Source organism: Hippocampus bargibanti, linkage group LG01 (assembly GCF_051943395.1).
Source record: "Hippocampus bargibanti isolate YZ-2025 linkage group LG01, ASM5194339v1, whole genome shotgun sequence".
Lineage (NCBI taxonomy): Eukaryota > Metazoa > Chordata > Actinopteri > Syngnathiformes > Syngnathidae > Hippocampus > Hippocampus bargibanti.
The window spans coordinates 29,561,326-29,574,787 of NC_142734.1; the positions used below are offsets into that span (position 1 = coordinate 29,561,326).

At 41.7% G+C, this 13,462-nt stretch overlaps 2 protein-coding genes and 1 long non-coding RNA gene across 6 annotated transcripts; 1 reads left to right on the top strand and 2 right to left on the bottom strand.

The window, feature by feature from the left end:
* Positions 1–1,201: 1,201 nt before the first annotated feature.
* On the bottom strand, positions 1,202–13,229 carry her12 (hairy-related 12). 4 transcript variants are annotated; one of them, XM_089009378.1, is made up of 5 exons: positions 13,019–13,229; positions 3,929–4,072; positions 3,711–3,823; positions 2,989–3,215; positions 1,202–2,191 (listed from the first exon to the last, which is right to left on the bottom strand). In XM_089009378.1, the coding sequence occupies exons 4-5, from the start codon at positions 3,055–3,057 to the stop codon at positions 1,805–1,807; spliced, it is 456 nt and encodes a 151-aa protein (XP_088865504.1). In that variant the 5' UTR covers positions 3,058–3,215; positions 3,711–3,823; positions 3,929–4,072; positions 13,019–13,229; the 3' UTR covers positions 1,202–1,804. The 4 variants fall into 4 exon arrangements, with proteins under 4 accessions (XP_088865504.1, XP_088865511.1, XP_088865496.1 ...); XM_089009385.1 differs by lacking the exon at positions 3,711–3,823; XM_089009370.1 differs by having other exon boundaries at positions 2,989–3,823.
* Positions 7,298–8,970, bottom strand: LOC148903822 (transcription factor HES-5-like). The gene is made up of 2 exons (XM_089009348.1): positions 8,278–8,970; positions 7,298–8,181 (listed from the first exon to the last, which is right to left on the bottom strand). The coding sequence occupies exons 1-2, from the start codon at positions 8,332–8,334 to the stop codon at positions 7,750–7,752; spliced, it is 489 nt and encodes a 162-aa protein (XP_088865474.1). The 5' UTR covers positions 8,335–8,970; the 3' UTR covers positions 7,298–7,749.
* On the top strand, positions 9,503–12,978 carry LOC148903823 (uncharacterized). Its single transcript, XR_016116574.1, has 3 exons — positions 9,503–10,132; positions 11,430–11,560; positions 12,060–12,978. It is a non-coding gene; the product is annotated as an uncharacterized LOC148903823 (long non-coding RNA).
* Positions 13,230–13,462: the final 233 nt, after the last annotated feature.

Sequence of the window (13,462 nt, forward strand, 5' to 3'; positions counted from 1 at the left end):
AAAGTCAAAGAACGCTAAATTAGTGATGGGAAAATGGAGGCATCATTAAGTATAATGCGGCTTTTCTACCCAAATGGTTCACTTGTTGGACAATGCGTCATGGGGTCTCATTTACTCAACTACGCCATCATGTGGAAAATAAATGTCATCACAGAGAGGGCGATTAAAATGCTTGCTACCATGGATTATTAGATAAGGTCAAAATGTATGGAAGAGGATTAAATAAAAATAGAGATGGCAGGATTCCCACTTTTATCTCAGAATTCAGACTTTAAAGTCTGAATTTTGAGTTCAAATTCAGGATTCTGATAGTAATAATAATAATAATAAGTTGTGATGTGAATGAATGTGTGTGTTACTTGAAAGAATAATTACTTTATCTTTGTGTTCTCATATTACAGTAAAGTCTTGTTATATCGATATCGGATATATCGATAGTCCCGGTTATATCGATACTATTTCTATGCACGCACGGAGAAAATTACATGCAAACAGGGTCGGATATATCGATAGTCCCGGTTATATTGATATTTTTCGGACTCCCTTGAATATCGATATAACGAGACTTTATTGTATTTGTTATTTATTTTTGTTATTGTGGCTTCAAAATGGCACCGCGAGAGTGGCTGCCTTTCCAGCAGCTCCCGTATTTTGTTTTTCAACTTCTTTCTTTCCTTTTCCTGTCATAACTTTGCTGATGTGAAGTGTAAATTTCTCCACGTGAGACGAATAAAGGTACATCCAATCCAATCTATTGAAACACAAACAAGGAACAAGACACACCTTTCATTTTTGTTGAGGGGACGGTGTTCGGTTCTTTAGAACAAAGTTTTAAAATCTATATCAGCAAGTAGAAGACATTAAAAGGAGAGACACGTCGTGTTTTCACACTATATATTCGCACTGCTTATTGTAATTTGGAACCTTTTCGGAGAGATACGCTCAAAATGATCCCATCGTTGTGCGTCCAATGAGATTGAAGTTGCGAGTTGGGTGTGTAAGTGTCAGCCGTCAACTCATTGCGTCTCGGTGCACTATTTTATTTCGAATCTTCGAGTGAGTAATGACGTCGAAATCCTGTCGCACCAGGGTATGTGTGTGCGAGAGAGAGAGAGAGAGAGAGAGAGAGAGAGAGAGAGAGAGAGAGAGAGAGAGAGAGAGAGAGAGAGAGAGAGAGAGAGAGAGAGAGAGAGAGAGAGAGAGAGAGAGAGAGAGAGAGAGAGAGAGAGAGAGAGAGAGAGAGAGAGAGCGTGTGTGCGTGCGTGCGAGCGCGTGTGTGTGTGTCCGTGTGCCGGATTTCCGGTTGACAATCTAAGGGGAAAAAAAATTACATTACACCTTATTAGAGAGTCATAAATATCGAACCAAATGATTTACTTTAATAATGATTGTTTCATTTTATTGTTAATTGTCGTACAAAAATGACTTTTAAGAGCATCAATGTCATCAGCAAAACCAGGTACACATTCACACACAGACGTCACGTGACTCCACATTCTACAATTTGGCATAGTTCATCCGACGATACGAGAGAAATATTCTCAACACGGTCTGTCAGTACGACGCAATATGGCAGAGATACACTGTTACAATTGGCCAAGATATCAAAACTCCACTGGAGTAAACGAGTCGACAAAACCATCATCACGCCAAACCGGAGGAAAAAAAAAAAAAAAAGAGTTGAAAGGTGAATGGTAGTCAAAGCCAAGATTTTCGAGATGGTCTCCATCAATATGAGGAGACCTTGAGGCTGGAGCAGGGCTGGAAAGGTACTTCCGACTCATCGAGTGGTGGTCCAAGTCTTCTACCAGGGCCTCCACACTGCGCCGCCGTTGCTCTCCCGCAGCCTGGTGCCTTTGCTGGGCGAAGACAGTGGAGAGGAGCCAGGGTCCCCGCGGTGCATCTCACCCCGCAGCGAGGCCCCTCTTGTGCTGCCGGGGCCCGTCGACAGGAAGTGCAGCGAGTCCCTCCAGCAGTGAGAGTAGCCCCGGGTGAAATCGGCGCCATTCGTGCCGGCGGTGGGCTGCAGCTGCTGCCTCAGGAAGCTGACGGTCATCTCCAGGATGTCGGCCTTCTCCAGTTTGGAGTTAGGCTCTTGTTTGTGGAACTCTTTCTCCAGGATGAGTTTGAGCTGCTCGATGCAGCTGTTGATGCGATCACGTCGCATTTTCTCCACAACGGGCTTTCGTAACTAAAAAAAAAATGGGAAGAGGGGAGACGCCGAGGGTCAGCGGACGCATTGTAATCATGGTTGACCTCAGAGGGCTGTCTATTACATCCGTATTGCTAAACTGAGGTGTCCTTTTGAACCCCCCCCCCCCAATTAGCAGTTATTAAGCATTCATCCTAACCTTATTTTCATATCCTTTCATAACTTTGCTGCTGGGAATTGTTCCATTGTGAGACAAATAAAGGTTAGCTATTCAATCTAAACTATTATAATTTAAATTAAACGCACCCAATTGAATTTAATCAAACCAAATTTAATCTAATGTCATTTAAAATAATCTAATTTCATTTAATTTTATCCAATGTAATCCACTTTAATTTAATCTAATATAATCCCAATCAAATCGAATTTAATCCAATCCAATCTAATGTAATTTAATCCCAATCTAATCCAATTTAAAATAATTTAATTTTATCCCAATCTAATCAAATTCAACCTAAACCAATTTAATCTAATGTAATCTAATCTAATTTAATATAATCTAACTTGATCTAATCTAATTCTGTACAACAACAATCAAATGCAGTGGAAATGCTGTTTATGTAATCCTATGGTGAGTATAATTTACATTTCAAAAATTATTGCATTGTTTTAACGACACCGAGACCTCTGATCAAAATGTACATTTTGATGACATCATTGACACACTACATCTAAACAGTCTTAAAAATAAATAAACTTTTGTAACAACAAATGGTCGCACTCCATTTTGACATTCGCTACATGTTGGAAGAAAAACTTTGTGCTCCAAGACTCACTTTGATGTTGTCTCTTTCGGAAATCCCAGCATGTTGCACGAAGGAGAAATTGGAGGAACAAGGTGCCATCTCTCCGCAGGTGTAAAAGGAGAAGCTTCTTCAATGACAGTCGCGTTGGCTCTGGTGTCTGTGCAGGGTTTGCTCCTCTTTTTATAGCTCGACATTAGCATAACAAAGGCATGCGGCTCGGGCCGGGCTGGGGTTCCCACACTCTGACCAGTGGGACTCTTGGAGCAACAATAGGAGAGGCATCAATAACCCAGAGGTCATGTATCTGTGCCGGGCATGTTTCTCAAGATAAGCGAGCAGTGATAAAAAAAAAAACAGGGTGCGGTCGCTCGTCGCCGCGCATTTCGGATGAAAAGACAACATTGGAGAGCTGGAAATGACAGGAAGTCACTCGGGGTTCTGGCTTCAAAGACGACTAAGGCCATATGCTACCGCACTAAAACAATATAAAGTGCAAGTGTGGCATACAAACACGCAAAAAAAGGTCCTGGGGAATGGCTGCCACACTTTTACAATAGAAAGAAAGACAGAAAATAAAAATATAGCCTATTTATTCTCCACCCAGGTTATCCTCATGGCGGACACGCCCGTAACCTGGTTGCTAGCCAATCACAAGGCACATATCGATGACATATGGACTTTCCCAATCACACCTAAGGATAATTTGGGGTGAGAGGTGAAAGATTTTGGAGCGTGGAAGGCTACCCGAGTACCTGGAGAAAACCCACACAGGCGCGGGGTTTGCGAGGTGGTGATGGTGGTTGTGGATCCCCAAAAAAAGCAGGCAGGAGGGAGCAACAGGATATATTGGCCAAATTGTATTAAACTAAAGTCAGCAGGAACAAAATCAAAAACATCAAAGTCATCCGAACAGAAAGGTACAAAGTATCAAAGAAAACCATGAGTAAAAATCTGCCAAGATGAAACAAACCTCACAGGGTGCAGAAAACACATACAATGACCCAACACGGAATGGTTGTGCCGGGAGTCCTTTTAACTGCCACTGATGAGAACGACCAACACCTGTACAGGTGCCGGCAGCGCCACCCATTGGTCACCAACCAGATCGTGATATCTGTGAAGCAAATGTGATATCATCACCATCATTATTAATATTAGTAGTCGCAGTAATGTTTTCAATTATGATTATTATTAGGTGAGACACACTGAACTGGTCGCCAGCAAATCAGTTGCAAGTAGGCTGGTTTATTTTTAAGTCATATGTAGAGTAAATCAACTAAATCTTTCATTTCATATCATCTACTAAAAAAAAATATTATTTTTTTTTAATACATGTAAAATTTCATCCATTCATTTTCTGATCCACTTCATCCTCACAGTAGATTATGGCGGGGTGGTGGAGGCTATCCCAGCTGTCTTTGGCCAGTAGGCAGGGACACCCTGAACCGGTTGCTAGCCAATCGCAGTGTGCACAGAGACAATCACAATCACACTTCGGGACAATTTCGAGTGTTCAATGAGCCTGTCATGCATGTTTTTTTTTTAATGTGGGAGGAAACTGGAGTACCCGTAGAAAAGCCACATGGGCCCGGGGACAACATGCAAATTCACACATGCAAACCATGCGGAAAAATGTTTTGTGTTAGATTAGTGTCAATTTAATGGCATTTTTACGGCTTCTCAGAGGGAGTAGTGCAGTACTGGAGTAATGGAGTACTGGAGTAAGGGGGGGGGGGTTACTCCATTACTCCCCTTCTGGCCTCCATCCCCCAGATGTGAGTACTGTGCACCCACTTTCCCACCAATTGCCAACATCAGACTCAATGCAGTATGAAAGCCCAATGCCACCCCTCCCTGCCCCACCGGGAATGTTAATTGATCTTTTGTGGTTGGAGGGAAGAAGCACACGCATGCGCAGCAACCCCCCCCCCCTGCCCACCAACACACGCGCGCACACACAGATACAGACACACACACAAACCTCCGCGCCGTATGGATTGACTCAATCGTTCTTAGTGTGATGACCTCAAAACTATTTGTCTCCTACCATCATCCATCCTACTGTCCAGTCCAGCCATCAATCTTTCCATCATAAATCCATATATCTGTCGTGGGACGGCCCTTCAAGAAGCCAAAGCTCAAGAAAGCCACAGGCCTCGATAAAGTGCCCCCCCCCCCCTCCCCAATCCCTCCCTGAAAGTCTGCGCTGGGCAATTGCCTCCGGTCTTCACACACATCTTCAACAGTTCCCTGGAACTGCAATATCAAAACTGGACAGCTATTGGCATGTCACTCTGACGTCTGTATTCATGAGGTCCTTCGGATGCCTTGTGTTGAACCATGAAAAGAACATCACTGATGGACACTCGGCAGTTTGTCCACCATGTCTTGTTTGTGGACAAAATTCAAATCAAAAGTGACTCTGCGTTTTCTCTTTGCACTCCCTATTGGAACAGTATTATTGCAATGATTATTGTAGCTCCAGATCCAGATGTCTATCTATCTATCTATCTATCTATCTATCTATCTATCTATCTATCTATCTATCTATCTATCCATAGCTAGCGAGCTTCGTAGCTCGCTAGCTCTCTCTCTCTTTCTCTCTCTGGCTTGCACTCTAGCTATCTGTCTGTCTAGCTAGCTAGCGAAATTTGGAGCTAGCTAGCTCTCTTTCTCTCTAGTTATCTCTCTTGCTCACTGTCTATTTATCAACCTATCTCTAGCTAGCTATTGCTCTCTAGCTAGCTATCGCTCTCTAGCTAGCTATCTATCTAACTATCTCAGCCAGCTATCTTTCTCGCTAGCTAGCTAACCGGCAATCTAGCTAGCTTGCTGGCGATTTAGCATGCTAGCGAGCTAGCCTTCTAGCTAGTTAGCCTGCTAGCCAGCACTGTCATTCAGGTTCTTGGTATACAAACAAATCTTTGTCTTCAGTGTGGCCTTCAGAGACACAGTAGTGTTATTACGTGTTGTCTTATTTTATGTCTTTCCCCATTCTTGACTGTCTTGTTTGGGCCTGCCAGGGGTCTCTTTTTTTACCCTTCAGTGTGGGTGAAGACGACTTCCCCTCCCACTCACAGAGGTTCAGAATTCCTGTCATAAAGTACGGCTGGTCGGTGGCAGAGAACATCTTCCTGTCAAGCCATCCCTCTGTGAGTGCGTTCACAGCGGTTTCCCACAGTCCGCGGCCATTCAGCGGAGGCCCCTGGGCAGCAACAATAGAAGTGTGTCTTGTTACACATCACATTAGCTACGGTGTTTGATCTCTTGTTGGAGGTTGGAGGTGGGCGGTGGGGCTTTCGGAGGGGGCGGTGGCTCGGACCCACGGTGCCATCTGGCTCGGCCAACTAGACCCTGAGAAAGTCCCGGGAAACAAATACCACATTCCACACACACGTACACGCGCAAATAGTTGTGAAAGACTTTAGAGACACTTGACACATAATTCAAGCACGAGACAGCACGCCTCAGCGACACAAGTGGGACGTAAGGGTGGGGTGGTGGTGGGGGTCACCAAATGTGAAACTTGCATGAGAACATGGGTTTAGAAGCAGCGGTGAAATCAAGTATGTGGGTGCGACACATTCTCATTTGCATCATTTGGGAAGCGGGAATAATGAGCAGCACTTGACTACGGACTGGAAGCAGGTCACATTCATTCAAGTTTATAATCCTGATATAGTCTCTTTGGATTTTTAGGAAGAAGTTTTAACCCTAACGTATTTCCAACTGACGCCAGTAAGGATCTCGTTTCAATTCTTGAATAGGCTCTAGTTCACCTGGGACATTAATATGGAAAAGGGTGATACAAATTGCAATATTCTATAAAACAGGAATGTTCACCCAAAAAGCGTAGAATAATATTATATGATATTATAATGCAGTGGTCGGGAATTGTAGATATTTGTCTGAAAATAATGTACCGATTTAGTGCACCTTTTTTCTATTATAGGAGAATACAGTAAAGTCTCGTTATATCGATATCGGATATATCGATAGTCCCGGTTATATCGATACTATTTCTATGCACGCACGGAGAAAATTACATGCAAACAGGGTCGGATATATCGATAGTCCCGGTTATATCGATATTTTTTCTGACTCCCTTGAATATCGATATAACGAGACTTTACTGTAATTGCTTCGAGTTCAACTAAATGGGCCCAGATTTTACATAGAGATTGTAAATTTGATGTGAAATGTGTTGAAGTGTGTTTTTTTTTTGTCATGTAAAATATGTGCATCTGGCAAAATAAAATTCAGCAAGTATTCATACCATGGATAATATAATTCAACAATTCAATTCAATACTGTTTGGAATAAACACATGAAGAAAACGTCAATTTTGCAAAAACTTCATCTGAAGTTTTTTTCTTTATTTTCTTCACAGGGAAGCAAACGTGGTTCCTTTACAAAAGGCTTTCAAAGTAGCACTTGATGTCCATTTTGAACAATACGGTTGACCCTGCCACGAAAATGTGGTGTCAAACATCAGGCTACGCATATAAATGACATTGAGTCAATCAAAAATAGGATTTACAGCGCGATTTGATCCATTGCGGGACACTTACGTAATACATAGTATCAAAAACAAACAATTGTTGAATAAATCAGCACCCGAATGAGGTGTCATGTTAAAATTCATACACACATACGGTCACACGGTGACCAGGTGTCGTTCAGTAAAACCTGACCCTTATCAAATCCTCCCAAAGGAACACTGGCGGTGACCCACAAGAACTCGACTTCATCAAGTCTTTCATTTGTGGCTCGCGGACCTCCTAGCGGACTCTACCAGGGCCTCCACAGGGCCGCGTCGGGGTGAGCGGCACCCTTACCGGAGCTGAGGGGTGAGGGCGAGGGTGACGGTGTGCTTTGAGGGGCTTCGTTGCGGCCGCTGGACACCTGTAAGTCTTGGAAGTGTACCAGAAGCCGCCTTTGGGCCGGGCTTTGGACCTTGCAGTGTGATAAGAAGCTGATGGCCTGTTGAAGGCAGTGAGCGTAGCCGTTGGAGCAGGAGGACGGGGACGAGGGGGAGGAGAGACGGCGCCGTTGCTGTTGCCAGCTTCTCAGGTAGCACACGGCCATTTCCAAGATGTCCGCCTTCTCCTGCTTGGAGTCGGGCTGCTGTCGGAGGAGCTCGGCCCCCAGAAGGGACTTGAGCTGCTCGATGCTGGTGTTGATGCGGTCTCGCCGCAGTTTCTCCACCAGTGGCTTTCTCAGCTGAAATGAAAGAGAGCAGAAATATTGAGACCGCTGGCATCGCGATACGCGTTTCATTCCCAAAAAAAGGGCCCAAAACGAAACGACTTGGCTTACCTTGTGAGATGAAATCTCCTTGGAAAAGTGACTCGCTCCATAAACCGCGGGAGCCATGCTTGCTTGCTTGCTTGCTCGCGGGTCCGCTCCTTCTCCCAAATGTCAGCCGCCTTCCTCGGCGCCTCCTTCCCGTATTTATACACGCCGATCTCCATATGAATGTGTGGGTCTCGGGCTCGGATGAGGTTCTCACACTCCCCCCGAGCCAATGGGAAGGGATCCGAAGAACGCAGAGCCGCCACATGCTCAATCAAGTGTTTATGGCCCCCGGGGACAATGGAGCGTGTCTCCGGGGAGCAGGTGGAGGGATAGACTGGGAGAGAAAAGAGCCTTGGTGGGGAGCTGGAGGAGGATGTGAGGCGGGGTGGGAGGGGCACGGGGGTTACTGACCCATTGCTTGTGTTGATATGGGAAAGTGGTGACCCCTGGATGGAAGCACGCCGCACCCCCGTGATGTAATCACACACAAAGTGAATCTGATGGCGTGCACACGTGGCGCAAAAAAATAAAAAAATCTGGAGAGCATTATGATATGAATGAAGGGATAATTGGGATATAGCTGTGGTTCTCAACATTTTTTTTTTACATGAGGTTGTACCTGTTCAGAAAAAATAGCTCTTCTTTTATTTATTTAGTGCACTTATAAAATAAAACATTTTTTTTTAATGAGAGCCTGAATCCAATTTTGGAGGTGTCACTTGATGGTTTCATAAAACTATTTATTCATCACACAAAAAAAAAAAAAAAATATATATATATATAAACACAAAAACAAATGATAAAAATAAATAAATAACGCATATAGTTAGATGGCTAAATAAATAAATAAATATAAACACAAAAACAAATGATGAAAATAAATAAATAACGTATAGTTAGATGGCCAAATAAATAAATAAATAAATAAACAAACACATGAACGAAGGAATAAACAAATAGATAAATAAATACATAAAGACAAATAAACACACACATAAATACATAAACACACGCACAAAGGAATAAACAAAATAAGCAAATAGATAAATAAACACATAAAGACACAAATAAACACACAAAAATAATATAAATAATCAATAATAATAAATAAATAAATAATCAAATATATAATATATTAATTAATTAATTAAAAGGACAAATGGATAGATAAATACATAAACAAATGAATAGAAAAACAAAGACATAAACAATAATAAATAAATAAATAAATAAATAAATAAATAAATACATAGCACATTTATTATACATAGAATAAGGTATGTTGTGTGTAGTTTTAAGGCTTATTTAGTTGAAAAGTATATTTTATGGCAACCCAGGAACGGATTATTCCCATTTTAATGGTTTCCTATGGGAATTTTTTTTTTGAGATACACACTTTTCGCCTTACACACTCTGTCTGGGAACCAATTAAGTTCGTAAGTTGAGGTCTCACTGTAGATGTCAATGTGTCGACACACACACACACACACACACACACACACACACACACACACACACACACACACACACACACACACACACACACACACACACACACACACACACACACACACACACACACACACACAGAGTCTGCAGCTGGCCACGTCCCGGTCACACGCTTCTTTCCCCTGCCTTGGCCTGAACGTGGGAGATGATGTGCTCCCGAGCTTCCCACACTGCCGTGTTAATGACACTGAGGCCGCCCGCACAAAGGAAGTGTGCCCTATTCAACGCAGATATTGAGTGAACCACCTCCCCCGCCCTCAACCATGCACACTCCCCTCTCACACTCTCTCTCTCTCACACACACCAGCACAGAGAGAGGACCACAGGCTTGTCAACACGGCTTCCAGGCACGCCATCTGGACTCATGGTAGCTATTGTCAGTTTGGGAGATGCTCACCGTGTGAACTGGCGGCTGAAATACCGACTGAGACGCACACCCTTTGTGTGTGTGCGCGTGCGTGTGTATGGTCAACATGTATGAGTGGCGACATTGTGTCAGTGCGACAAAAAGTCAGCGCAATATTTTTAGACCGCTGTTATAGTGCAGGTCAAACTGACCCGTTTTAATCATGCTCTTGTGTCTTTTCTTACCTAAGAAGGTTATTGTAAGATATCTTTGTGTTTAATTGTCAAAAGAACATTTTTTATTTTGAATGAAAGAAAATGGAAAATGACGCTCTGCAGAGTACATTTAATGCAAACTTAAAAAAAACATTTAAAATAAACAAAAGGAAAAAAAGATTAATTAGATTAAAATACACAGAAAAAAAAAACGCATTTTAGCAAGCACTATTCGATTCTGAAATTGATTTGGCGACTGGGTGGAATTATGCAAATAGTTGACAAAACATGCCTTTTGCCCCTCCTTTATTGTTAAATTGAAAATATTTTTTTCAAAAAATATGGATGGATTTTTTTTTCTTTTGTTCTCTTATTGTTTATAAATGTATATAGACATACATACGGCATACAGTGTATATATATATACGTACAGTGTATCTATCTATCTACACACACACACACACACACACACACACACACACACACACACACACACACACACACACATATATATATATATAAACACACACATGAATATATATGAATATATATTTATATATATATTCATGTGTGTGTGTTTGTATATATATATATATACAAACAATAAAGGAATAAACAAAACAAGCTAATAAATAAACACATAAATAAGTAATCAAATATATAATATAATAATTAATTAAATAAAGAAACAAATGGATAGATAAATACATAAACAAGGACAACTCATATATATATATATATATATATATATATATATATATATATATATATATATATATATATATAAGCTTCACAACTGGACACTTTATTAAGTACGATCAAATGAAATTAGAGGATTTTATATAAAAAAAATGCTGCCACTTCATCAACTATTGATTGATTATGTATTTTGATCAAGTGGTCTATTTTGACATAGTGAGAAAGAGGCTTCCCAATGCCACGTCAGCAAAGGGTGACCAGGGGCCAGTAAGGAAGGGTGGGTTGGAGGGGTGGCCTCACACCTGTTTGCTTGGATTGAAGCTTTTGTATGTGATGAATTCAACTAATTTATTCCCATGTTGCATTGTCATGACGCTACTTGGTGATTGGTCGAACACCGTGAGAACCGGGGCCGCATTAAATGGACGGCAGAGGGTATAAAAAAAGGGACTTCGGTGCGGCTGTCACGGCAAATCTTCTCCAAGCCGACACGAGTCTGGACAACAACGGCGAGGATGATTGAGCAACACACAACGTAAGCGTCGACATGTTGAAGAATGTTTTTCTTTGTCATATTTGTTCCATAAAATCGCAGTTTTTTTTTTAAACTAGATATTCTGTTCATTTTATCGTTTCTATTGCATGGCGCCACTGCTTTCAATGCGAGTGTGTGGAAATATCCAATCAGATTTGAGACTAGATGTGCTGCCACATGAATGTAATCTGCCTCGGGCCTTCAAAAATCCGAATCGCTTAAAATATAGCTTCAAAGTACATTACAAATGGAGGGATGTCAAACGCGTTTTAACCTTTACCTTTGAACGTAATTTGAATTTTTATTTTATTTTTTTTGTTGAACTTTTTAATTAGTTCCAAAAAAGAGCTGAAGAACAAATTCAGTTGTTTCATATATGATCAACCAATTGAATTTTCTGGTTCAAATAGAATGAGGGTGTTATCAGGAGCGTTGGCGTGGCCATTTTATTTCACAAGGTTAACTTTTCCAATTTTTCCACCCCCATTCGCATCCTCAGTCTGTGCAAGGTGATGCTGATGGAGAGGAAGTGCACTGAAAAAGCAGGGAGGATGCACTCGGCCCTGCAGAGGCAACTCAGCGCGGGCGTGTCCGCCTCAGGCTCGGATGCGTGGGACAAGACAGTGTCCTTCTTTTCGGTGAAAAAAGCCTTCATCTTCCATAACGGCTACACCAAATCGTCCAGGGAGGCACTGCGCGCGTTCCCCTCGCCTGCTGATGATGTCACGCCGCTATGCTGTTAGTGACGATGGGCTTTTTTTAAAATTCAACTTTGATTATTTGGACGTTTACCTTCAAAATGATTGAATGGACCAATTGTGGGCCTTGTTTGTTTGTTATACACCATAAGCCTTAATATTCCTCGAAAGTGCTCTCAAAATGACGACATTGTTGAAGTTTATGTGAGGAAAAAAGCCATATTCCTTTGTATAAAGGACACTTGTTCATGCTGATGCATCTTATTCTGTTACTGTTTGATGTGTTGATCCTGTTTTCTAATAAATATAGTGTTAGATTCCAAAGTGTTTAGTACAATAACTTGACCTTCGATGGCGCAGGTGTTTTTTGACCGAAGAGCTACTTTTCCTTGAGACAATTTTATTAACTGATAAGGGCTATTTTTCACATTTGAAAGAAAGTTAATTGGGTTGTAGTGTTCCTACTGTGCTATGAGGTTTGCACACACTACATTTAATTCTTTAGTATATCTGTCCCAAACACTCCCTCCAAATGCTCCTCTGTCAAATAGTATTAGAATCCATTGTGGCCCGCGTGTCAAAAAGTTTGCCCACACCTGCTCTATCGTCACGGGATTTGAACTTTTTTTGTGCGCACGAGGTTGCCACAGTGAGCAAGTGACATAATGAACCTTAAGATGAACTAAACTCCGAAATATATATATAAAGAATAAGTAGACAGAATAGTTTGTGGGTTTGTAAAAATGAAATCACTTCCTACCATTGCCGAGGCCTGACGCAGAGGCGTGGAACCCACTCTTGCAGCTTGTTAACTCACGTGTACCGTTTAAAAAAAATTCCCTCGGCCATGCGGATTCCAATTCTTTGACCTCGGTGAATTCTACATTAAAACAAACTCTGAATGAGAATAAGAAATAAGAAATGTTGCAAGAGCTGCGATGACTGGCGACCGTAACAACTTCCGGTAATGCAGGGGAAGTGGCGACCTCGGTTAAAGCTGACCTAAAGAATTAATAACACGCTCTCTGACAAATGTTTTGGGTTGTTCCTTTTTTCCACCTTGCGATCGATTTAATACCAGTCTGCTTTGTTGTGAGTGTTTCTGACCATATTATCTGATTAACTTTTTTTCCCCCTCACGAAAGTTCCGAGCATGCTTAGAGCCTATTCGTTAAGGGCAAAAGCCCTTAACGATACGACATAA

Bases quoted from the DNA above. Each gene is read 5' to 3' on its own strand.
- her12 (XM_089009385.1), bottom strand. From the start codon at position 3,057: ATGGCACCTTGTTCCTCCAATTTCTCCTTCGTGCAACATGCTGGGATT. The intron at 2,192-2,988 runs GTGAGTCTTGGA...TTTTTTTTTTAG, and splicing joins CCGAAAGAGACAACATCAAA to TTACGAAAGCCCGTTGTGGA.
- LOC148903822 (XM_089009348.1), bottom strand. From the start codon at position 8,334: ATGGCTCCCGCGGTTTATGGAGCGAGTCACTTTTCCAAGGAGATTTCA. The intron at 8,182-8,277 runs GTAAGCCAAGTC...CTTTCATTTCAG, and splicing joins AGGAGATTTCATCTCACAAG to CTGAGAAAGCCACTGGTGGA.